The 26,846-nt window shown below is 38.4% G+C and overlaps 1 protein-coding gene across 35 annotated transcripts in view; it reads left to right on the plus strand.

The window, feature by feature from the left end:
• Window positions 1–26,846, plus strand: part of fmt (phosphatase 6 regulatory subunit 1-like protein fmt) — a 253,522-nt gene that overhangs the window by 104,936 nt on the left and 121,740 nt on the right. For all 35 annotated transcript variants that reach the window (XM_067081658.1, XM_067081718.1, XM_067081630.1 and 32 more), the window contains exons 8-10: window positions 4,525–4,695; window positions 21,610–21,736; window positions 25,312–25,464. In XM_067081658.1, the coding sequence (XP_066937759.1) occupies window positions 4,525–4,695; window positions 21,610–21,736; window positions 25,312–25,464 (451 nt within the window). The remainder of the gene's footprint in view (window positions 1–4,524; window positions 4,696–21,609; window positions 21,737–25,311; window positions 25,465–26,846) is intronic.

Consider the following 26,846-nt stretch of genomic DNA (forward strand, 5'->3'; position numbering starts at 1 on the left):
CTAGACAAGCCCTGAAAAACCAGATTGCTGATAACCAAGCAATGTAGATAACCGGGGACTGCTTGTATTTTAGATATGCTCAATACAGTACAGACAGCCCTCGGTTAACGGCAGGCTCGGTTAATGACGATCCGGTTTTATGGCAAATAATAGAATTTAAAATTGTAATCCAGTAAACATGAGGATTTTGCAAACAAATAAGTAATAAGTAAAGAATGCAAGGAAGAAAAGGAAAGAGAGATCAAATAACTTTTCACAGGGAAGTCATTTAAACAAACAATCCAAGGCATGTAGAAGCTGAACACAGTGCCAGTGTGTTTCATGATGTGGGGATGAGTTACTTTTACAGTGGTAAAAAATTGTAAAAAGCCATTGTCACTCGATAGGTATTGTACCGTAACAAAAAGAAGTGATTCTGGCTAATCAAGTGTAAGTGAAAGCAAACCGGTGAAATGTAATCATCATCATCATCATCCAGGTGCCATATCCCCAAGGCGTCGGCAATCATGGCTCGCCACTCCTCTCTATTTCCGACTCTCTGCAGCAACTGAGGCTGCAGACATTCTTCCTCCAGTCATTCTCACCAATCCATCCATATATTTTTGTTCAGGTCTTTCTCGGCCGACTTCCATTGATTTTACCAGTGAGAGAGATGTTCTAGTTCTTGTCTTCTCACTATGGACCCGCAAACCGCATTTGTCTACCTCTCCTGAAGCCAAAAGTTCTCTCTAATGCCCACTCTCTCTAATACCTGCTCATTAGTTTTCCTTTCTGTCCATGATATTTTCAGCATCCTTCTCCAAAACCACATTTCTGCAGCCTGCAACCTCTCTCTCGTCTGCCTTCCTCAGGTCCAAGTTTCACAGCCATACAACAATACAGACCAAACAAAACATTTCACAAATCTCCTCCTAAGATTCATTGATATTTTTGAGTTGGTGACTAATTTCTTGATCTTACCAAATGCATCTTTTGCCATGGATATTCTCTTCCTGTAATGAAAGAGAAAAATCATCCGAGTCCGATCCCAGTGGTACAGCTTGGAAGTCAGTGGGAAGCAGACCCCTGTCCCCCACCCAATATCCCACTACCATCTCCTCCCTCTCCTCTCTACTGTCTCGCTCAGTTCAGTCCCAAACGTTCGCTGAAGTAAGACTCTCTTTCAGTTTTTTTGTTACTGTATTGCATTGATTATTTTTATATTGTATGATTATTTTAAATTTATTGTGAAATTCCCTTCTTTTGTTTTTTTGAGTGAATTGTTACTGTTTTTATGTGCATCCAGTGATGTTTTTACTGTCTCTTCTCCTCCTCTCTTGAACAGTATAAACGCTCTTCCCTTTATGCCAGGTCAGCTGTGGGTCACTGCAGTGACATATAATTTTGTTCATCTTTAATGTTAAATTTTATTGTGAAATGCTTTATTCTTTTATTTTGTTGAATATGGTTATCATTAAACTATATATTGTGCTTGCACTTTATGTACATACCTCATAGGATGAGGTAGGATGTCGACTACTAGTATAAACAAGACAGTGGGTCGGGTCGAAGTACGAGTATTTGTTTGACATACGACACAAAATTTCCTTGAAAATTTCGGTCGAAAAACGAGGTACCACAGTTTATTGCCAAACCCTATGGGCATTTGGAATGAAGAAAATGGTTAATAACCTATGATTATACCTCGGACCCAAAATTAATCTGCTTTGTTTGGTTTATGTGTTAGGAGTTAAGCCATTTCATCACCTGTCAATTCCTTTGAGGACGAACAGAGGCTACGTTATTAAAAAACAGGTTTGGTGTAGGAAAACTGATTTTTGGTAGCTGCTGTGAGTCCTCAAACCCACCCACCTTTCCTGACGAAAAGGCATGGGCCTGGGGTGAATATTAACCTTGCACAGACATGGTGTGAAATGAAGATGGCCAGAATATGAAGTCACATCTGTGTGAGTGAGGCAGAGAGAGCTGAGGTAGTCATTGTAGGACAGGAGATAGAGCCCTCCTGTCCCGAGCCCTTAATTTTCTATCACTTTGCCAACAAGCACTGTTCTGGCCAAGACCAACTATAAGAGAATTCTTTGTAGCCAGTCCCTGGTTATCAGCGGAGGTTCCATTCCCGACGGTGTGACAATAACCGGAAATTGGCGAATATCGGCTCTTATTGGTGCCGGTGAGCAGATGTCGGTGCCTCTGTTAGGCGGGTATCGGCGCTGAAAAGCGGATATCGGCACCCGAAAATCCAGTTATTATTGTCGCTAGACAAGCACCGTAAAACCAGATTGCTGATAACCGGGGACAGGCTGTAATTGGTTGGTCTGTCTTATGGAGCCCTGGGGGTCCATAAGGTTGTAACTCCTTTGAAGATTCACAGCAGCTATCAAAAATAGGTTTTTCCTATGTCAAAACCTGTTTTATTATAAATAAGCTTGAGATGACTGACTCTCATTTTAAGACGTGTGAGAGATCTGGCACTGATGCATGAGTGGAGTAGCCCTAGTGTGAGAGATCTGGTACTGATTCATGAGTGGAGTAGGCTTTAGGGCATGGTGCTTAACACTTCTAAAACGTGTAGTATGATAGTAGACCATACTTTTGCCTTTGCAACCTGATTGTCATTTAAATGGTACAGTTTAAAATATCAGTATCTTTTAAGATTTTAGGTGTAGCTTTTGATCTCAAAAAGTTGGGATCTTGTGAAAATGTTTTAAAATGTTTTGTGATGAAGCTATTATATCTAGGTGTTTTAACTCTTTTGTTCCTTATTGGGAATACTGTTCTCCACTGAATTCTACTGGTGCTGACTTGCATCTCAGATTTGTGGATAGAGTTATTCATCAGTCAAGTTTAACTTGCCAGCTCTTAATGCTGACTTGTGGCATAGATGTAAAATGAGTTCTCTGTGTTTGTTGCATAAAGTATACTACAATGACAAACATCCTTTGCACTCTTATTTACTAGACCCAGCTGTTTTTTCTTTCAAACTTCGCAGGCTGCTGCTGCAAATAGTTTGTCGTTTTCTAGCATCAGGTCTATTACTACTCAGTTTTCTATGGGTTTTATTATGGCTACAACTGAAATGTGGAGTGGTTTGCCCAGTGCAGTTGTGGAATCGTCTGATTTCCGAATACAGTATGTAAGAGAAGAGTAAGTTAATTCTTGGTCTCTGCTTTCATCTGAGTTTCAGGTGTACCAGTTTTGTTTTCTATTCCTCATACTTACTTAGTTATCTCCTTTTCCTATAACTTGTCTTTCTGCAAGCTGATTTCCCTTTGGAGCTCTCTTGGATATATAGTCTGTTGACTCAGTCCTCAACTGTTTTCATCTGAGGAATTACAGAAAGAAAGAAGACAGTGCAGATTGAAACAAAGTAAAATTTAAGAAATTCGACAGCTAGTTAGGGAGAGAGGAAGAAAATGGATGAAAAGTAAAGGCGGAAAGCAGTTTAACAAAGCACTCGATGGTACCTTCCCCTATAGGATCAAGTGTCTAAACCCAAAGTCCCTTTCCCATTAGTTATCTGCTTAGTTAATACCTATCTGGACTGCACTTACAAGGTATATAGTAGATATTTTAAAAATCTGCTCAAGTTATTTTTCAAGAGGTAGAAAGTTTTTATTTTTTATCTCCTACAGTTGTACTTTAAGAGGTCTTAAATATAGAGCCCCTTGGGTTTTATTTGCTATTGAATTTATTGCCTAGATCGGCTATGAATAAAGTTTTTAGGTCTCAGTGGTAGGTTTTTATATTAAGTTAAAATTTACATTGTTGTAGCAATGTGTTTTATGAATATTTCTTGCATTTTAGTGAATAATTTTTTGTCATTCAGATGGTTTTGATAATTTTGCAAATTTTCATGATTCTTGCAAGTGAACAGACAGTGAAGTGGAAATTAGCTGGACATTATCAGATCCATTTTTGGAGTTGATATTGAGAAGACCTCATATGACTTAATACCTTGTGTATCAATGCAACAAAATGATAAGCTTTTTATTTGCTGTAGCTAGGTGAAATGTGGGATTTTTGTCTTTTTAGGCCTTTCGATAGCTGTTGATAGGTTTTGCTGCCACTATTTTTTGTCATTGGTAAGTGAAGAACTATAGTACCCACTTGTATATTAGTGGGTGGCTCCCAAGTTATTTTGTGACTGGAAGTGTGGCAGAAAGTGAGTTTTGCTACCTTGTATCAGCTTTAGTCTACAGCCTTGAATGCTCATGGGTTTCAGTGAACTTAGTTTAGTTAAGGATGCTAACATTTGTATTGAATTTATTCTTTTCTTGTTTATAAGATTTTGTAAAATCAAATTACTCATACTTTCCTAGACCAGTTTGCTTTGTCCTGACTTTACCAAAAATTAAAGGCTTTAATAAATATTTCATTTTGATTGTGATTTCAATGTTATGTATATTCATAATTGTATTGTATGTTTATTAATAACTGTATAAAATTATTTTTTAGGTATTAAAGCCAAAATTTTAATGTAAGTTATTGCCTTTCTAATTAAAGAATGTAATTTGTTTATTCCAGTGAAGAGACTATAAATAAGTTATTGGATTTATTACTTCACGAAGAACGAAATGAATCGTCCCTTTCTCATGTCATAAATGTGCTTCTTACGCTCCTGTCGCCTAAATCCAATCTGCAGCTTTTAAATAATCAGCCACCTTCACAGCAGCAACAACAGCAGCAACAGCAGGGGTAAACTATCATATTTAAGCAGGTTTTGTTATCTTAAGTTATTTGAACTTTTTCCAACTTGAAGTAGATATCTGTAGTGTTAAAATTTGCTAGAACATCTACATTTTCAGTTTATACCTTTTATACCTTTTCTGGACTGAAAAATTGCCTTTTGCAGCAGAACTTAGACATAATGATATTGTTTAAGCTTTGCTGGATATCTTTTAAAATGTACTATTATTTCTGTGCTTGCATCATAACTTTCATGGTGTATGCATAAACATATTCTTATGGAATGAAGTGTTGAGTTGAAAAAATCTTTTCCATTATCATCTTGTTTTTTCAGAAGGCTTTGGGGAATTGTTTCTATAGTTTATTAATGGCCTTGAACTTTCATTTGAAATTTTGAAAAAGTTTTTTATAATTTATCTGTTGTCACTTAACAACTTTACCAGGTTTCTGAATAACCATGAGAACCGGGGATGAGTGTTTTGAGATAATACTTCTGTTATGGACAAGAAGTAATAATTTTAGATGTTTGATCATACAAAATCTCAAACCATTACATTATCTGACAAAAACAAATAATTTAATAATTTGAAAGGGGGCACGCTCTAGAGTTTATAAAACGAGGTACTGGGGTATCATGTGGATGAGAACCAGTCCCCAAGGCAATGTATACTTACTCAGCATCCTTCACCTAGTTTTACTTTCAGGAGAAGGTAATTAAAGGCCATTACCAGAGCCATGATCTTGTATTTATTCAACATTCATTTTATCTTATCCTCCTGTTCACTCATTAGATATCTAGGTGCTTTTTTCTCTGTATCAGTGCATGGATCTCAGCATTCCTTAATTTTCATCGTTCTGAATACAGAAATTTTATGGTCGTCATTTTGTGCTTCATGAAATGCCTTAGACAACACTGAAGGAAGAAGGATTAGTTAAGTTTACGTACTGTGCATATGGGGACATGCTCATACTTGTCTGTTCATAGTTCCCTAGAATGTTGAATATTTATAAAGGACTACAATTTTTTCTCCCTATGTCATCCTGCTTTTGTATTGTATCATTATTTTCCTCTCAATTATCCTTAATCCAATGGTTATTTCCATTACTGAGTTGCCTTAGCTGCAGATAGTCTCACCAGGGAGTGCCATCATTTGTGTGAAGTAGTGCCAGACATTGTATGTAAGGTTATTTTCTTGTCATAGAATAACTGTTTACAACATTAGCGCTGTTTAATACAGTTTTCTTAGGTGTATTTGACACTTTTATCCTTAAGGGTGTCTAGCTACTTGGGGTAAAAAAATTAACATTTAAAAAAACAGCTAGAAATCTTCCTAAAGCATTCAAGGATCCATTATGACACAGCAAATACTGTAGATAAGTGTGTGAGATGTTAAGGCCTCTAGGGGCGCCGAGTGTGTAAGGTGCAGCTTGGCTGCTGCATAGCGAAAACTGTCCATGTTTACTCAACCATATGCTCATTTTACCCGGTAAAAATAAGCGATCACAGCATGGAATCAGCTTTTTTTGGCAACTCTGGTTGTTTAAGTGACAACTGTAGGAACAGAGACAGTTACTCAGTGAATGAGACTTCAGTTACTCTCAGAAAGAGAAGGATATCGCTCCATGATTAGCTCCGTACCCAGCCCCACGTAGTGCTTTAAAACTTTTGGGCCAATATCTCAAAAGTTATTTTCACACCATCAGATATTCATAGAAAATTCAACATCAACATGTACTCTATTTTATTGAAACTTTGGCATTCTGTTTATATTTCACATTCAGATATTTCCAAATATAAAAAGAAAGCATATATAAATGCACTGCAATGGAAGATTTTATGATGTCATTCGTGCTTGCATAATAAAGTGGCTACACTATACAGTATAGCATTTAGATAATTAAGGAAAACTTTATGACAAAGCATTTAGACACTTTCAAACTATTCAAAAAAAAATCATTTATATTGACCAAATTTTGAGACTAACTCAGGACATTTAAATTCATTACAAAAATAATAACTTGCAGTACAGTATTTGCAGTACAGTATTTGTATATGAAGTTTCAACCCCTATTTGCAACAGTATTTTTTTTAGATTTTTTTTTATTCCAAAGTAGCTAGACCCCCTTAATGTCAGACAACACCACAACCATATTAATTTCAAGAATCAGGGAGGCAGTCTTTCTGAAGAATATGTTACCTAGTACTAGAGATCTTATTTGTGCAGAAAAGCATGACATGTAATGGGGACACACAAAATTCCAGCTCACTGAGCAGGTGATTATAGAGTCTGCCATTAAAGTGGTCTCTGATTGTCAAGGTCTGCAGGCCATTGTCAGTTGTAGGTACTGCCCATAGTTAACCTTTCTATTATGAGCTTGAACAACAAGCTTCCAGCCTACTGCTCTTCTCAGCTGGACCCATTGGATTTGAAATAGATGCAGTGCTACGGTATTGGGACAATTTTGATGTGTTCTCATTTCCCACTCTAAGACTCTTCAGCCAAGTTCCAGAAAAAATTTGGCAGTCAACAAATACCAGGATGATTTTGATAGTTTTCCTGTAACTAATGTTACGTAAACCCATTAGTTGTAAACTCCAGTGTTCTCTGCCCTTCCTCCTTCTCTCGTAAGGTGGAGTTTGCTTAGAAAAAATAATTTTAGTAGAGTATCTGGAAGTTGCCTAAGCAAATGCACGGAAATCTTTTCCATAGAAATGCAAAGTTTCACGCATCGGGATGTGTTCTTCATAGTTTAAGGCTATGCTATGATTAATGGGTTTGTGCCAAATCTCTCCTGCTGCTAGCCTTCCTATATTATCCACTTGCTCCCACATCTGGCTCCCTCGCTTCCTTCCCGTGCCTTTGCCAGCCTTATATTTCGATTATCATGAATTTAAGTATTGTAACAGTGAAGTGCTGTGTAGTGGAGGAGGTGGCTACTCGTCCCTTGATGCTCCTAGACGAAGGGCCCTTTCTGGCTCCCCTGCACTGGGAAGAGGACATACTGGAGGTCCAAGGGAGGTCTGGGGGTTTACATACAGGTAGTCACCCCTCAGTCGTGCCTGTTGCCGGTCCCAGATATCGACAGACAGCCACCGGAAGGGCGTCTTATTGGATGTGTAGTGGCCCCTCTGATCTCCTAGACCTAAAGTCACTGTCCTTCTCCCCCGCACAGGGGAGAGGATATGCTGGCGGCCAAGGGGAGTCCGAGGGGGTGCCCCCTCAGTCAAACCTGTAGTCTGTTTGCAGGTGTCAGCAGACAGCCACTGAAAAGGCATCTTGATGGAGGTACAGTGTTAGACAGCCACTGGAAAGGTGTCTTGATGGAGGTGTAGTGTTAGTCAGCCACTGGAAAGGTGTCTTGACGGAGATGTCCGAAGAGACAGGATAAGGTGTCCATACTCTTGGAAACAACTGTCTTCTTCTTTCTTAAAGCACATGAGCTCCTCAAATTGACACTTAATCAGGGCTACAGCAGTCTTCCTGAGCCAATGAAGAAGGAAGAGGTGCTGAGCGTCCTACCTTTGGCGCTGAGTGCCTAGATGTTGGCGCTGAGCGGTCAGGTGTGGAAGTCTGAAGCGGTGAAGTGGGCTGAAGAGAGCACTTAGCAGAAGGAGATGGGCACTTACTCGAAGCATCTTGTCGCTTGGAGACCAAAAGAAGGCGCTCACAGATCATCACCCCTTCCTCAGAACACAATCATCGTCACAGAGTCCTCTGTTTTGGTTTTCAGCCTCAACTCTGAATTTTCGAGCTGTTTCCGTCTGCCAAGAGTGTTTTCAGATGGTCCGCAAGTTTCTTTAGCTCGGAAACTTAGTGGATGTATCTCTCATATGATATGTAATCATGTGAGAGTCTTAATTTTTTCATCCAGTTCCAAGGTTTCTGGCGCAGAAAAGCACTGTAACGTGTTTTTGTTTCATCTTGCAGTTACGGTTGCCATTCTCTGCTTCCTGTCAAGAGGTAGGGAGGCTAGCTTCATCTCTCAGCCTTCCTACATTTTCACTGTGGTTCCTCTGTCACTCTGTTGGTCCAACTTCACACCTGGATTCAACTTCCAATCTCCTGGCACCAGTCAAATAGCACCTGGCACCGATTCCCAAACGCCCTCCCCCTCTTCCAGAGCGCTTGGCACCATTGATGCTTGGCTTCCACCACTGAGTGCCTAACACCCTCTCACTGGCTAATTTTTTCTCTCTTTTTTTTTTTAGAGGTTTTGTGTTTGACCTACAGAGTTGGTCACAGCCAGGTTTTGGACTAGGCCTCTGTTTTTTGTTGTGCCTAGAATTTGGTGGATTATGGACTTTGCAGCCCTTTTTTGAGTTTGCTAGATATAAGTTCTGTTCCACATACAGCTCTGCATATGCTTCAGGCTGTACAAGGTACTGTCAGTCCACACAGGCTGCAGAGTCAACAGTGAGTCTGCACTTTGTCTGCAGTTCGCGCCATTATCCTCCAACAACAAAAGAACTACTTCGGTGGACAAATCAATCAAGTGTTCTGGCCACACAAATTTTTCAGGGCTCTAAAGGTCTGGCAGTCATATTGAGCCGTCAGAAGAAGATCCTTCCTTCTGAGTGGGCCTTCGATACCCTGGTCTCTCGGGATCTGTGGACCCTATGGGGCGAGATGACTTTGCGCCTGTCTGTCACCACAAGCACCCTTTGCCTCCTCCCTTGGATTCTCTGGCCCCAAACCCTCTAGTATGGGCAACAGTCGCCATATACAGACTGATCCTTCTTGGTTCTCCTCGCCTTTACACATTCTTATGGTTCAGGGAAGCCCTAAATAAGTTTCAGGCTCATTGTTATGTTACGAGGACCCTCATAGTCCCATTCTGTCCTAGATAGAATGACTCCCGAATCTGCAAAGGTTGTTGGTGGACCTTCCAGGTTCCTTCCCCAACTGTTTCTCGTCCGTCAGTTTCCCTCAAGAGATACCTCCAAAGGTGGTCCGCTCTTGCCCAGACAGGCTTCAGGCGATCTGGAGGCCTGTCAGTCAAAAAGATTTTGAGACGTGTCGTAAAGACTATGACATTCAAAAGTCAATCTTTTAACTACATCTACCAGACTAAGGGGTCGATTTTCTGTAACTATTACCGCAGACACTTGGTATCCCCTTGTGAGACATCTGAGATCCAATGGCAGTTTACCTCTTTTCTGAAGAGGTCTAGGTTCTCTAGTACTCCTCCATTTAGGAGTATAGAGCCATGCTTAACTCATGTTTAAGCATAGGGGACCTAGATTTATTCTAATCTCCATCCCTCCTCAAGTCCTTTACCCAACCAAGCAAGGAAGAAATTGACTCAGATTGTTTATTACCCTTGGGTATTTTAGCCAGGTTCAAGGTCCCACCCAAGACCTGGATCTGTACTTTCTCCTTTTAGATCATTATAGACTCCCTTGACTTCCAGGAGCACCCAACATCTCATGATCTTACTTGCCTGGCGCCCAGCTCCTATGGTGCCAGCTCATGCTCTGAGTGTCTGCCAGCTCCCAAACTCTGAGCTTGCCTGGTGCCCAGCTCCTCTGGCCATGCTCCGAGTGTCCACCAGCTCCCAAGCTCGTAGCTCACTCGGCACCCAGCTCCTCTGGCGTTAGCCACAGCCTGGCGCCGCTCATGCTCCGAGTGCCCGCCAGCTCCTGAACTTGTAGCTCGCCTGATGCCCAGCTCCTCTGGTGCCAGCCACAACCTGGTGCCAACTCATGTTCTGAGTGTCCGCCAGCTCCCGACCCCCTAGCTCGCTTGGCACCCAGCTCGTCTGGCTACAACTCTTGCTACAAGTGCCCAGTAGCATTCCCCAGCCTGGAAGTAGTATAGAGAGCTCTCTGTCTAGTTGGAGTTTTTCTGAAATTGCCTGAGCTGAACAGGAAATCAGAGGACCATCCATAACCTAGGGAGTTATGGCAAGAACCCGTCTCTCCCTCTGTCTAAACGTGTTGTCTTCCATCTGATATGGACTTCATTTTTTAAACAACTCAGTTTTACCTACTTTGAAGCTAAGCTAATGATGTCACATCAGTCTCTACCTCCTTAGTTTTCAGATGCTATATCCTCTCTATGTCCATTCTATATCGACCTACCAGAAGTGTAAGCGATTTTTGCTTCTTACTATTTTTATGAAAGCTTAAACAGTGTTTGAATTTTCCAGTACCTCCAGACCATTTTTATTGAATGGCTTGGCATCACGGAAGGAAGCACAGGATGCTCTGCTACTATCTCTTCACCTTTTCAGTAAGGTGCTGAGTTTGGAGAGCCAGGGGGTACAACATACCTGGAGCACTTACCACTGTCAGTGGATGGGTTGTGGTTTTATTTCAGTGCAGGTGTTAGTGTTATCTGGTTGTTTTTATTTTGGTGCTGCACCAAGGGCAAAGGTGGTCACCTGTCATGCTGTGTTAGCCATCAGAGCACTTCCCTAGCTGCAGAGTTCCCCCTAAGTAGGAGATAACCCTTGGCTATACCGCCACGCCACTACAAGTTGAGATGAGCACCAACCAGAGGCAGTATCCACGTGCAATAGCTCTCTTAACTGATGGGAAACGACAAACATTGTTTTCAGTGCTGGCATTTTTTCTATTTCAGATTCATTACATGACTTAATGCTTTGGAGTAGAATATGTCCATGATCCCACCTCCTATCAATTTGGAATCAGCTATTTAATTACTGGGTAAGTCACTTATATAAAAATGATATTTTTGTAATAAAATAAAGTTTTATATATACTTACCAGTATTTACATGATTGGAGCCCTCCCTCCTCCCCTCTGATGGACATTAGGCACAAAACAGAATGAGGTGGTTAGCTAAGTCATTCCTAGTATTGCCATTAGGGGCCGGTACTGTGCACCTACAGTGAGTAACTGGAGCACTACCCCCAAAATTTGAAATTAGGCTGCCATACGTGGAAAACTAATAACTATGTAATTACTGGGTAAGTATACAGTGTATAAAACTATTTTATTATAAAAATATAATTTTCACTCACAGAATCTGATTATACTGTAATATTATATTGATTATCATCGTAGTATGTATAAAAATAAAGATTTGCATACATTTGTACAGTTAACCCCGTATTCACTTTCTCACGATTTGCGGACTCGCCTAGTCGCGAATTTCTCTATGGAACATATATACACATTATTTGTAGGAAATTCGCCCATTCGCGGTATTTTTCACCGAGAAATATTCACTTATTACTGTATTTTCATATCATTTTCATGACTAAATATGCAATTTTTGTGATAAAACTTAAAATACTCAGTTACCCAGGTAGTGCTCGAGTTAAGATAATTCGCCTTACGATAATTCGATTTTGCGATGGGGTAAGCAGTTAATACCAATATGCAATATTTATAAAATATTTTTAAATTTCACGCGGGCACAGGTAGCACCGTAAAATCAGGCAGCGAGAGAGACCAAATTACAGTAGACCAACTTCTTTTCCTCCATCTCTTTGTCCCATCTTCTAGTTAAAAAAGTAAAAGAGAATGATAAAAGTATTGTTAGTAACGTTATACTCTTGCATAACTGCATACAGACATAAACAACTGAACGAGAAACTATTGTTTTGCCTATAACTGAATCGAATAACAACAGCTGTTTTGCTTGTGTTTCAACCATCATCATATGGTCATAAACAGTTACTGTACCTAAGTTATGGTACAAATGATGTTAAGGAGAATAGGACTGATATATTTTTACATTATACCCTTATTTAGTATGGATCTAAGATCGGCAAGGAAATATTCTGCTAAATTTAAGCTGCAAGTTGTAGCTGAAGCTGAGAAAACAATGTTCAAGCTGCAAATGATAATCAGTTATCGTGCATCGGCAACGTGGATGAAACTATACCGTAAATAAAATGGGAGAGAGCATTTTAATCAAAACTACTGGGCATGAAAGAACACATATTACTGCTGTTTTCACACTGATGAAAGATAAATACATAAGCTTTGTGTGTAGTGATAAGTGAAATGGCGGACTCTTGATTTTTTCACAAAAAAACAAACATGCCCCCAACGGCCAACGTCATCTGTTAACAGAAAAATAGCTAAATTAATTTCAAACAAGACGTATTAAAGTTATATTTTGACTTAAAGCTTGCTGTATAACAATAACACTGAACTCATTTGCCAACTAGAGGCAAGAAAAGTGCTCTGAACTGAGTTGAATACGGCGAAACAAACTTACTGCGTAATCCATTTCCAAACCAAAACATGATTAATATGATCGCATTTTATAATACAAAAGCAATAGAAGTATAAATACAGTATTATTGGGTACAGTGAAGTAAAGCATAACATTTTAAAGATCAATGAAAAGATGCATATTTGTTATGTTGATGCTTGTATAATACGATATTAATATGTGAATGTAGAGTACAGTATAATGTAGGCTAGGCTACCATATATGTATACGATATACCATATTGTAGGCTAAGCTGATTCTTGTTTGTTATTCAATTTCTCTTTGTATTGAATTATCATAAGTCAATCTGCATGAACCTCCAGATTTAGCTGATATTAATAATTACTATACAGTAATACCCCGAACTTGCGCGATTCGAGTTGCATGAATTCACAGGCGCACGAACTTTTCATTGGAACCTACTGTAACTGATTGTCATACATGAGTTTTTCACAGACACACAAACATTTGCGTATACTGAGAAACCCTGCAAAAGTATTTGTTTAATTTTTTATGTAATTTATAAGTTTTCAAGCTTTGATGTGTAAACTGAATAACATTAATAAAAGTAATAATTTCTCTCTCTCTCTCTCTCACACTGAGATGAGAGAATTTTTATGGTACATATGTAGGTTTATTTGTTTTGTATGATAAATAAATTTTGTACCTAACAACAAGTACTAATTTTCAAATAATAGTAATAATATAACTGTAATTACAAAATTCGTATGTGATACATATTTTAAACAAAGAAATTCTTTCCCTCATCTTTTGAGAAGCAGCTCAAATGCAAAGCTGTTAGACATGTCACTTGAACATGACAAGAAAGGAGAGTGTTGCTGATTAGGGGTCAAAGATTTCTTACACAATTCTCTCTCTCTCTCTCTCTCTCTCTCTCTCTCTCTCTCTCTCTCTCTCTCTCTCTCTCTCTCTCTCTCTCTCTCTCATTCGTAGTTATTGCAACCTATGTATTGCTGTTTCTCTGTATGCCTTTACCTGTACAGTAGATAATATTAAATTGGTCTAATTTTACGTGTACCATCTACAAACTGTAAATGCGCTGTTCTAAAACAGAGACATAGAGCATTTCAGAACAAAGAGAAAGAGACAGAATAAAGAAGTTTTTAAAAACGAGGTTGAGAAGACTTCTAAAAATAGATTGGTGGAATGGGGAGAGAGAAATAGTGTACTGATCTTCACACTCTCCTATATTCTTACATCAACCATTTATTTCTTTTTTTAAGGGTAATGTACTAAGCTAACTTTTAAATGAAATTACAGTAACTTTAATTTCATGTAAAAGTTAGTTTTATACTGACTTTCCATCTTTTGATATCTAATGTAAGAATAATATCTCTCTCTCTCTCTCTCTCTCTCTCTCTCTCTCTCTCTCTCTCTCTCTCTCTCTCTCTCTCTCATTTTCCCAAACGCCCAACACCAGTTCCTGGGCGCTCAACACTCTCTTTAGTACCGAGCGCCAACCTACAAAGCTTCCATCGCCCGCTCTCTTGTGGCCAGCACCAGTCTACTGGTGTCTTGTGCCAGTTCCTCTTTAGTATTCGGTGCCCATCTTGCTAAGAACACACTGTTGTTCTTTCTTGAGCGCCAGTCTCTGATTGAATGCCTGGCTCCGGCTTTCAAGTGGTCAGCGCCAGTCCCCGATCACCAGGCGCCAACTCCTCAGTATCAAAGTATCAAACTCCTGCATCTGAGCACCGTACAGACCTCTCACAAGCATTTTGGCTCTCTTCAGTCTGTTCCACCTTTGCCTAGAGTTCAGAACAAGCTGACGTTGCTTCCTTTCTAGCGATAATTAGTTTCTCGGAGTCCTCTCCTTTGCGGACAGCGACTTTTGTGTCCCGAGTGTCTGAACTTGTTGAAGAAAGCTTCCACCTTTTGCATTTTCTTTGTCCTCCAAGAAGTCTCTCAGGGAGTTGGGAGTGTGACTTTTGTTGAAAAGGAGCAAGATAATGTATTTGGACTTTCCTCCCTCTGGTGCTTCGACAGAACTAGACCTCCTTGTCGAAGATCTTGTCAAGATTTTTTGAAGTAAAAGATTTTTTCTTGACTGGTAGCAGGAACATGGGCTAAGAAGGTTAAGAAGGTAGAGGACGCCCATGTTAGAGGACTCCCATGTGTTTACCGAGAGGCAGCGCCTCGGATTGCCTCTTAGTCCTGACCTGTGCAGACAAGGACAATTGAGATAGTTTTTAGAGGTTTCTGCTCTTTGGAATCTCAAGAAGAGAGAGCTCCTTTACTACTGTGAGAGCCACACAGTCACAATCAGCCCTGTTATTTTCACTTACAGACCTACATCATCACTTCATCAGAACACAGCCTACGTTGCAAGAGTCATCTTTTTGGATGTCAGTCTCAACTCTCTGAATTTTCGGGCTTTCCATCTGCCAAGAGAATCACAGCTACTTTCAGACGGTCCACTAATTTCTAGTTCCTTTTTTCTTCTTACTCAGAACATTAATGGATGCGATCTGCTGGGGACTCTGTCGTCCACTGAGACGTTAATCATGTTAGACAGACTTCATACGAGAGTTTTGCAACTCTTCCTTTAGTTTTCATCCAGTTCCAAGTTTTCCGGTGCAGACAGTAAGCACCACAACATTTTTTGGTTCTTCACGGCGCTGAGATACAACGCCAGATGACAGTTTATGGTCTCGATTTCTGTCAAGCTGTAAGGAGGCTAGCTTCATCTCACAGCCTTCCTGCAGTTTTGCTGCGGTTCCCTCTGTCACTTCCTTAGTCTGACTTCCTTTGGAATGGCGATACCTTCTCTTTTGAGCATTCTTTTGTTGAAAGACTTTACTTGGGCTCCAAGCAAGAAGAGAAAACTCCATGAACCCTCTCGAACCAGCGCATTCTAGCAGCACCCATACAGCTCCTTATATGTTTTCAGTCTGCGTGAGGTGTCGTCGAATCCACGCAAGGTGTTATCGTGTCCAAATAAGAAGTCGAGCCCGCACAGATGTCCACGTATCCGCATGGCTGTCAAGAGTCAACAGAGTTGGCAACTAGTCCGCACAGTTGTCTGTGAGTCTGCACGATGATCTGAAAGTTCACTTGGTTGCTTGCTAGTCCACAGGGTCATCAGCCTGCATGGCCCACTGGTCCCCTTTTTCTCTTCGAATAAAGAACGAATTTCAAGACAGAGACGAACCAGATAGTCCTGTCGTCCATTCTCCAGGGTGATTGGAAGGAGACCTTGGATATGCAGGATACTTCTTTCATCCACATCCGGACTTCTGAGAGTATCTCAGGTCGGACTTTGGAGAGTATCTCAGGTCCGTCTCACGAGACAGGATCTTCCAGTTCGAGGATCTAGACTTCGGTCTCCATGGCACAAGTCTTCTATCGAGTCCTCGCTCTTCTTACATTTGACTTCATTTTCTGGCTATGAACATAATTTTTCATGAATGACTGACTTCTTTGATTCCCTTCAAAGGAAATATGCTCGAAGGTTTTGAACAAAAGACCAACTGGGACAGGGAAACAGCCAGACACCGTCGTTTTTTCCCTAAACCCTCGGATTTAAGTCAGACCTGCAGTGGTGGCTGTCGAAACTAACTTTCGGAAGGGAAGTTCCTTCATCCTCTGGGACTAGACTTAGACTTCTCAACGCTTTGATCTAGGTTGGGGAGCACTTAGGGAACTGGAAGGTTTCCAGGACGTGTCCCCGGAAGAACGAAGCCTTCACATTTATGTCAGAGAGCTGAAAGCAATTCGCTTAGGCTTCAGTGCTTCTTGACCCTACTTCACTCGTAGAATCCATTTAGACTAGACCACAGTCCTAACATTTAATACATTAGCAAGGCTCTCTCTCTCTCTCATTTTTTATCCACCAAACAACAAGAGAACTACTTCTGTGGACGATCAAAATTGAGTTTTATAGTCTTTCGATTTATTCAGGCCAACTAATAAGTTCTGGCGGACGAAATGAGCCATCAGAAGCTTGTTTTTACCACGAGTGGACATGAATCCCCTGGTCTGTCAGGATCTGTGGAATCTGTGGGCAGGCCAACTTTGGACCTGTTTGCCACCTTAAGGAACCTTCGTCTTCCTTGCTTTCGTTCTCCAGCCCCAGACCCTAGCAGGGGCAGCTGACTCCATGCTGCAAGTTCAGTCCAATTTGGGCCCCTACATCTTTTCACCCTTCATCATAGTCAAGGAAGTGCTGAACAAGTTTCAGGCTCATCGCAGTGTTACGATGACCCTCATAGCCCCCTTCTGACCCCCATGAAATAATGATTTCTGAACCTGCTACGGTTGTTAGTGGATTCTCTAAGACTCCTTCACCAATCCTTGTCTACTCAGTTAACCCCCCTTCAAGAGATACCACCAGGGTGGCTCTCTCTTGTCGGACCAGGCTTGACTGTCAGAGCAGAAGGGGGATTCTTGATACTACTAGGGACTATCAAAAATGCAGACAACAATCTTCTAGCTCCGTCTACCAGAATAAGTGAGCGATTTTCCGTAGCTGGTGTCTCAGACTCTGCATCACTCCTTTCAAGACATCTGTGACCTGAATTGCGGATTGCCTCTTATCTGAGATCTAGAATCTCTCATGTTCCTCCATTAAGGGGGTGTCAAGCTAAGTTTAACTCTGTTTTTAAGCAACTTCATCAAGTCCTTTGCTTAGTCCAGGCAAGGAAGGAAATCCAGTCTCCTGAAACCTGGACGTAGTGTTGATGTGACTGACATGTCCCTCTTTTGATATACTATGATCCTCTTCTCGGAAAAGACCTTACCCGGAAGGCTATCTTCCTGGTGACCTTGGCTTCTTCTAAAACGTCTCAGTGAGATCCAAGCCATCATTCTAGAGTAGGTCTTTTTCACAAGGAGACACAGTTTACTCATTTACCCTTGGATTTTAACCAAGAACAAAGACCTATCCAAGACCTGGATCCATTCTTTCTCCCTTAAGAACTCAACAGACGTCCTTGCCTCTGAGGAAGAATAGAGAGCCCTCTGTCCAGTTGGAGTTTTCAGGTATTACCTGAGCAGGACTGGAAGAGCAGAGGGCCATCCATAACCTATAGTGGTCTGGCAAGGACCAATTTCGAACTCTGACTTCGAGTGCATTGTCCTCCATCCTAGATGGACTTTATTTCTGAGACCTCCCTCAGATTCAGGAGAGCATTTTGCCTACTTTAAGTTAAAGCTAAGGATGTTATTGCAGCTTCTACCTCATTAGCTTGCAAGCACAATATACCCCATACTTTCATTTTGCAATCGACCTACTTGAAGTTTAATAACTCTTCGTTTCTCACTATTTTTAATGAAAGTTGAGTGTTAAAATTTTGCTGTACCCTGTGACCATTATTAGTAACTGGCATGGTATTGCTGGAGGAAGCATAGGATTTTCTCCTACTATCTCTTCACCTTGTAGGAAGGTGTCGGGTTTTGGGGAGCTTGGGGGTACAATGTACCTTGGGCACCCACCACTCTGAGTGGATGGGTTGTGGTTTTATTTTAGTGTAGATGACAGTATTGTCTGGTTGTTTATTACAGTAATACCCCAAACTTGCATGATTCAAGATGTGCGAATTCACAGGCACACGAACTGTTCATTGGAACGTAACTAATTGTCATACACAACTTTTTTTCTGAACTGCGAACATTTGCGAATACTGAAACCCTGCAAAAGTGTTTATGTTTTAATTTTTATGTAATTTATAAGTTTTCAAGCTTTTATGTGTAAATTAAATAACATTAAATAATAAAGTAATAATCTCTCTCTCTCTCTCTCTCTCTCTCTCTCTCTCTCTCTCTCTCTTCTCTCTCTCTCTCTCTCTCTCTCTCTCTCTCTCTCTCTCTCTCTCTCTCTCTCTTTATCTCTTTCTAAAAAATAGCCTGGAGAGAAAGGGGAAAATTCTTTATAAAATAACATTTTGGCATAAAGAGATAGGCCAGCAAATGCAAATGTAATTGCATAGGTTATCCTGATGTGATGCTCATAGTACTTGAACATATGCACTTACAGTGGCTGAAAAATATATATTTGTAATTCATTACTAAGTTGCTGCATTAAGTACAAAACTGTATAGCATTGAGTAAGTGTCAATAAAAGCTCTGTATGAGAGAAAAAAGATGTTTTGCATCTGTGAGATAATATATACTACTATGTCACCAATTTATAGCATTATGAAAAGTTTCAGTTGACTGTCTTAAAGCATTTTGGTATACTTGCATAAGCACAGTTAACACAGTTGATAAAAGTAGGTAGTTATTTTTTCTGTCCGTGGAAGTGTTGTCAGGAGTGTTATCCATGTCATATCTATTACAGTACTTGTATTACTGTATCCCCTAACTGAAATGCTAGTGGTTATGAGAAGGCTCTAAAATGTAAGAAATCTAGGTTTTAATGAGAAGTTTAAGACGCATGGCAAGTAGAGAAATGTGAAGCCATCTTTGGTTGTTGACTGTACATTGGGTCAGAAAAGCGTTTTGTGCAAGTGGAGAGGCACTGCTATGGTTTAGTTTTGTTATAAAAAGTGAAAAAATGCTCAAGTTCATGGAACAGTGAAATGGTGAATGAGAAGGAAGATTGATTAATATGTTTATGCCTGCAAATCCTTTACTGTTTTTAGAGGTTAAATCTCAAATGAGTTCCCAGATTCTTCTGTATTGGGTATTTCTTGCTTAGCTCCCGTGTGGTTTAAATCTTTTATATTCACTTTGCCTCCATTATATTGTGGGTCTTTTTACTCATATTTGTCGTACTACATCCCTGCCTACAACTTTTCAGACCAGTTATTCTTACCCCTTTTCATAATGTCCAATCTAACTTGATCTTTTAACATTTCTTTTAATTTTCCAGCTTCTGGATACCATGTATCTGCTGCTTCCTTAGTTATGTGATCTTTCAAACACACTTCAGCTCTGAATTTTAATTTTTTTTTTTTTTGAGCTCATGACTGTGGATGAACAAAATCATAAGTTGTTCATATCAAGCCAATTTTAGAAGATGCTAGTTTTCTAGTTTTCAAAGTATAAATCTTGGTAGAGAGGCAGGTTATGTTGGTTAGGTGGTGGCAGCAGATGGCGCGGGTATTGAAAATATGAAGTTAGTAAGGGATTTGGGATATAATGTTAAAATTGGATTCTTTATGAGGAATTTGGGACCGAGCAGCCATATTGATGGAAGGTACCAATTTCTTTGAATTTTAAACCAGTCAGAATCATGCAACCCCTTGTCTCATTAAATTTGCAAGTGAAACTTGTAACAGTGGCTAAGACAAAACACATCCCAAGGACTTATATATTGCTTATCAGTATTTTACAGTAGATGAAATTTTGAAGTTTGGATAATTGCCAGATTGTTCTGAGACTAGTAAAAGTGCAATGAGGGAAAGAATCCTACAAGGTTCTGTTGCTAAGGTTTATTGTAGTTAGGATATTGAGAATTTTGAACCAACTAAAGAGGTTGGTTTCTTTACTCCAACTCATCTGATTGTCATTACGCCAGAGCACCATTAAGACATTTACTTAAGAACTGTGATGTAGTTAGAAATTGTCCAACATAACCTAACCTTGCTTCAATTGGCAGGGATGGGATGCATCTGAGTCAGCAATCATAATTGTTAAAAAAACTGGCGTGGCTGTATTGCATTTCATATCAACAGGATTTCATGGGTGTGAAGGAAGAGGTGGGAAACATGTGCAGGACATAATTCAGTTGGCAAAAGAATTGCTTGTGGTGGCCTTTCTTTTCACTGTGGAATTGTTAGCAGCAAATAAAATGATCAAAGTGCATCATCACATAACTTTACAATTTGCAGAACGACTGCTTCAAAAGTGAAATGTTTATTTATTAAATGGATTGAGACACAGAAATGAGTAAATATGCTGGAATCCTGACCATATGGTATTAGAGGGTGTGGTGATTTAAAAAATCACAAGATCAGTATAGCCATTTTCATATTTAATTATTTAGCACCAGGCAAGCCCACAGTTGTAGACATCATTGAATCACTATCTAATAAAAGCTGAAACAATAAAATTAGAAAGAGGTCATACCATTTTTATTTCAGAACAACAACATACTGAAGTACAGAATTCAGGTTAATCGTAAGCTACTTATCCCATTTATTTTTTACGACTTCTTGGCAAGACCTGATACCTTAATGTTGAGATTGCAATAAAGTCCTTTAAAGAAAAAGATATTTCAACATTTTTTTTCCCAATTTCAAAAACAAATGACAGTTTCCAATTAAACTTTTAAGATGTTATGTCAAAATCTGCACCATAATTTGTTAAAAAAAATGTTGAGTTTCATGAAGCCTGTTAAGATAAAGTGTCTGTACACCACAATCTTTAGACCATAGACCATTGAAAGGAGAATTGAGAACCTTGTTGTGGCTTTGTCAACATCTTCATTGGAATGTTGATAATTAAAAGTAACCATTGATCATCAGATACATTGTATTTCTTTTCTTAGCATGGCTGTCATAAGAAAACCTTACTTTAATGCTCTGGGTGCACATTAGGTTTGATTATTCTGCGTTTTGGGGCCAACTTCCGTCGGATCAGCGATGACCAACCCGGAACATGCGTGCGTAAGTAAAGGCGTCGTAACATCGTGCGGAACCGTCTAGAAACCGGGACACTTTTGCATGACTGTGACATTAGTAACTGTTGCCATGAAGTAAAAGGCTTAGTGCATGAGGTGTGAAAAGTTTTAATGTAATCAACAATTGTTGATATTCGACAATTTCAGGTTGCAGCAGTCCACTTCTGTTGAGTCCAGTGATAGTGATTCAAGTGAAGGACGGAAAAACGTAGTTGCCAGAACAATTGCTAAACGACTACCCAGTCTTCATAATATTCTTCTTCACCCTCCTAAGGTAGTAAATTCTTTTTGTCAAGAGTTTTAAACTGCTTCTTCATGGTAATAAACTAATTTATGGTTGAAAGAATTTCTTTAATGTTTCTAAAATTTATAGTTTGTAAGAATTACTGCAACAAATCGTAAGTAGTAGTCTCTGGGTGTCCTAGGTGGAAGGTAATGGTGCTAAATCAGTATTCCCGTGGAATACTGATAACTTGTCATTCTTATTAATCACCGAGGATAAGGCTTCTGTAAGATGATATGGATATAATAGTTGCTATTTAAATTTACTCCTAGCTCAAACTTTATCATTAACTGAATATAATAGTTCAAGTGATTATTGAATCTTTGAGAAAATGATAATAATAATAATAATAATAAAATTACATGATTATAATTAGTGTTGGCTTGGTTTCTAATCATAATCTCTAATAAGAGGAAACAGCAATTCCAAGAGTTCTGTGTTACATTTTGAAAATGTTTGCAGATAATTTGAGAAATGTTTTTATTTTAGATTCTTATTCTGTATACCACACAGCATAATACACAAATAGAGATATACAGTAGAAATGTGTACTGTTTTCTATATGTTTACATACAGTGCTGCCCCGCTTTTTCATGCTTCACTTTTCCACGCTTCATTTTGTCGCAGATTTTTGTGGAACATATCTTTCACTTTTCTGTGCAAACTTTCACCAATTCGTGGAATTTTTCTATGGACTGTATCTCTTAAAAATATCCCTATTTTTTTTTTTTTTTTTTTCTGTAGAGCAACACTATTTATTCAATGGTTACTGTATTTTTTCATCTTGTGCTCATGACTAGATACTGATATTGATGATAAAAATGATTTACAGTGCACTTATTATGATTTAAAGTTTATTTGTTAAGCTCATTCCAGGTTGGGCCCCAGATTGAGTATAACAGGTGTACAAGTCAATTTGATTCTCTCTCTTTAAGGTCAGTGTAAGATGTATTTGCAATGTTATTACTGTAAAGTGTTCTTGGATGATAGAGGATATTTAAAACATTCACTAATCATTTTAATTTTATTTTCCGGTAAAAGCAGATTGGACAATAAAATGACAATAATTAGCGAATATTTTAAAATATGCTCTATCATCCAAAAACACTTTACACTAATATAATTTCAAATACATCTTACGATCTATAGAGAGAGAGAGAGAAGAAGAGAGAGAGAGAGAGAGAGAGAGAGATCGTATACCTGTTGTGCTCAGTCTGGGGCCCAACCTGGAATGAGCCTAACAAATACACTGTAAATCACAATAAGAGAGAGAGAGAGAGAGTAAAATTGAATCGTATACCTGTTATGCTCAGTCTGGGGCCCAACCTGGAATGAGCCTAACAAATACACTGTAAATCACAATAAGTACACTGTAAATAATTTTTGTCACAAAAATCAGTATTTAGTCATGAACACAATATGAAAAAATACAGTAATTAGTGAATAAACAGTGTTGCTCTTAAAAAAAAGTGAATTAGTGATATTTTAATGTAAAGAAAATGGGACGACTTCAATACTATGAGAGAAAATGGCTATGCTTTTTTATGCAGAGGTAACTTGATTAGTTGTTGAACGTTCTGTAAGACAGACTTATTTAATTTGTAGTAAAGATTTATGTAATTTGTATTAAACATTTTATAGATATTTTGCTGTGTTTACATTATTAATATTTTAAAATTAGTAAATCATTGTTATAAGTATTTTAGGGGCCATATACACAGAGTAACAGTTGTAAAAGGGTACTAATCTAAGATGACTTAGGGTGTTTTGAGATGATGGTTTGGGGTTTATTTTTGTTTGGATTGATATTAAATTGTTATAGTGTGATAATTTAAGGTATATTTTTGTTTGAACTACTAAATTAGGCAATGAACTTTTAAAATAGACAGTTATAATAATTTTAGTTTAAGGGGTACAGGATATTTGGCAGTTATAAGCAGTTGTAAGTGTTTTAAGAGGGGATTTTGCATTTCCGTGGTGGGTTCTGGAACCTATCCCCACGAAAAAGTTAGGGAGCACTGTACATACAAGGCGAACATTTATGTGAAGGGACATGTCTGTGAGAGGAAGTGAGCCCAGTTTTAAGTGAATCCATGTCAATATACTGCAATATATACCTTTATTGCTCTGGTTTACAATTGTTCTGAATGCCTAACTACATTCACTCAGTCCTGTTTTGTGATGAAATATATAGCTTTTATGAGGGTTTGCATGTTTATACTCTTTGTTAAAAATGCATTAACTAGCATTTCTCTTCCCTGTTTACAAGTTCAAGGAATGGTCACCTAACATACATGTTAATTACCTTAGCTGTGTGCAGGCAAAGTGTTCCAGTAATGTAAACTATGAATCCTTGATGATTGCCCAAGGTAAAATAATGCAAAACTATAAATTATTTACTCAGCCTGTCTCTGGAGTTAATTGAAGAATGCCATGTTTTCCATAATTGTCTGGGTGACTGTGACTTCAATAGTTTATTGCCCTTATAGACCTACTATCCCCATCTGAACTGAATAAGGACTTAATCTTGATAATGAAAATTGTATATATCTCTAACAAAAATGTAAACAGGTTGTCAAATTTGGCCATGTCTAACAAAATATTCCAGTCATACATTAAAATGTTGGCCAGGTGTGCCAAACTGTCAACCCCATCCAAGCCCCAATTTAGATTTGTATCAGAATAGTTTGATAGTAGATTCATAGGGGAGATGTATTTTTAGCTTAACTCAAGAATAACAATTTTGTATAAGCAGTGATTTAATTTTTTGCATATGATTGGTAATTGCAGTACGTACTTTACTGAATTTAATAGACCAAGTGGCATTAATATTTATAGAGGAGTTTGTAAATTATACAATGTATGCTTAGTTAGCACTTTTGTGTAAAATTAGATTGTGCTTTATTCTTGACCATATTTATGACTGGAGTGTGTTGTGAGCACCTGTTGGTCATTAAGAATTATAGCTTAGTGCATATCTATCATTGGAAGACATATTAGTATTATATTATATAGTTACTTAACCTTTTCAGTCTCCAGACCTGTGTGAGTCTGTCTTCCAAACCCAGAGCTTTGATAAGCTGTATTTTACTTTTCATAGGGCATTGAGTTGCCATTCATGATATGATACTCATTCTGGTGTCATTTGAAAAAAGAATATAGAAGGTCAGAACAACAGTTGAAAACCACCAGAAAATAGTGAGTCATTATCTTAAGTTAGGGGTATGATAACTTGTCAGGGCATCGTATGTGATCCAGAGGGTTAAGAATGCTATTTTTGAAAGGTTTTAGGGTATTTTATTTTTGGTCAGCTTAAGATCTAATTTCATCTATTTTTAGAATGACCTTTTTGTAGAAAAGAAGAATAAAATTGACCAGCTTAAAGTTGTGCCTTAACAAATGCTTTTTTGAGCCTCTTAATGTATCTCCATAAAATTTTATGTTTGACCATGTGTTTAGGATGAAATGTTCCTTAGCTTAAATCCTTAAATGCAGAAAATCTTGTCTCATTGTTCATAATATATTTTATGCAAACAATAAGGTCTGAGATTTTTTTTCTATTTCAGAAAGGGTTGTTGTTAACAGCTTACGGCCAGGAGGTAGAACCTTTAGGGAGCACACGTCTTCAGGTTGTGACATTAGTAGCTGCCTTAGTGGCTGCTAATGACCCCATTGTCCACAATGCCCTCTATGAACTTAATACAATTGATTACCTTTTAGTAAGTCCTTGTTATTTTGTTTGGTATAGTTCTTCAAATGTCTGGTATGTAAATAATATTTTATGCACAGCATCACCTCAGTTATCCATGTTTGCTTTATCCACAGCTTGGCATTATCTGCATGCAACTGCAGCCTACCACAAAACATATGTGGATATATATACAGTGAATCAAAAGCCTTCCACTTGGTTTGCAACACTGCACTCTTGGAGGGACGTGATGGTGACACTGTTAACAGTTCATATAGCACCGTGATAAAGGAATATTGTAGGGAAATAGACTGGGGTAATTGCATTTTGGGGATGGGGGGAGGAATGGGAGAGCAGAATGGGAGCTTTTGCGACTGTTATTGGCTCCTAAGCCAGTACAGTACAGTTAAAAAATTGCTTTTGAATTTCTTTTTTTTTTTTTTTGTGTGTACTGCATCTGCAAACTTCCAAAATCTGCAAGGACCTTGGATGTGTTTGTGTGGATAATTGAGGTATGTAACTTTTGTGGCTATTATTAACCCTCTTAACGCCGAGCCTCTATTTACAAAAGTGTCTGTTGTATGCCGGCAGCGTTCGGGAGTTAGCGCCGAAGCGGGAAATTTTTTTTTTTTTTTTTCCAAAAATCACAGCACATTTAGTTTTAAGATTGAGTTTCATTTTGGCTCCTTTATTTTGTCATTGCCTGAAGTTTATGCAAACCATCAGAAATGAAAAAAATATCATTATCATATATAAATATTGAAATATATGACCACCAAAAAAAAATTTTCCTATATAATTGTATACAAATCGCGCTGTAAACAAACGCAGTTAAAGCTAACGAGTTATTTTTTTTCTTTGTATTGTACACTAAATTGCAATGATTTTGGTATATAACAAATTGTAAAAGGATCAAAGCAACACAGAAAATATTATCACAAATGATGCATGAATTAAATAGCATTTGGACGTAAAAAATGTTTTTTAAAAAATTCACCATAAATCGAAATATTGTTCTAGAGACTTCCAGTTTGTTGCAAAATAAAGGTAAATGATTGAATATTACTAGAATGTAAGAGTTTTAGCACAATTGCGTTTCAATCATTTCGGTCGAGTTAAAGTTGACTGAAGGTTGAAATTTGGCACTTATCATGATTTATTGAAAACATTTCAAAACTGATAAAGATACAACCATGAGTTATTTTCTATTGTATTCTACATGAAATTCTTGCACATTTTCATATATAAAACTTTATGTAACAACTAATATAAAATGGTGCAAACATTATTACAAAGTGACGAAAGAATTTCGAGATGTTTGGCAGAGTTACCATGCGTGGATAAAGGGAAAGTTTTTTTATTTTCAAAAATTCACCATAAATTGAAATATTGTGCTAGAGACTTCCCGTTTGT

Source organism: Macrobrachium rosenbergii, chromosome 3, assembly GCF_040412425.1.
Source record: "Macrobrachium rosenbergii isolate ZJJX-2024 chromosome 3, ASM4041242v1, whole genome shotgun sequence".
NCBI lineage: Eukaryota > Metazoa > Arthropoda > Malacostraca > Decapoda > Palaemonidae > Macrobrachium > Macrobrachium rosenbergii.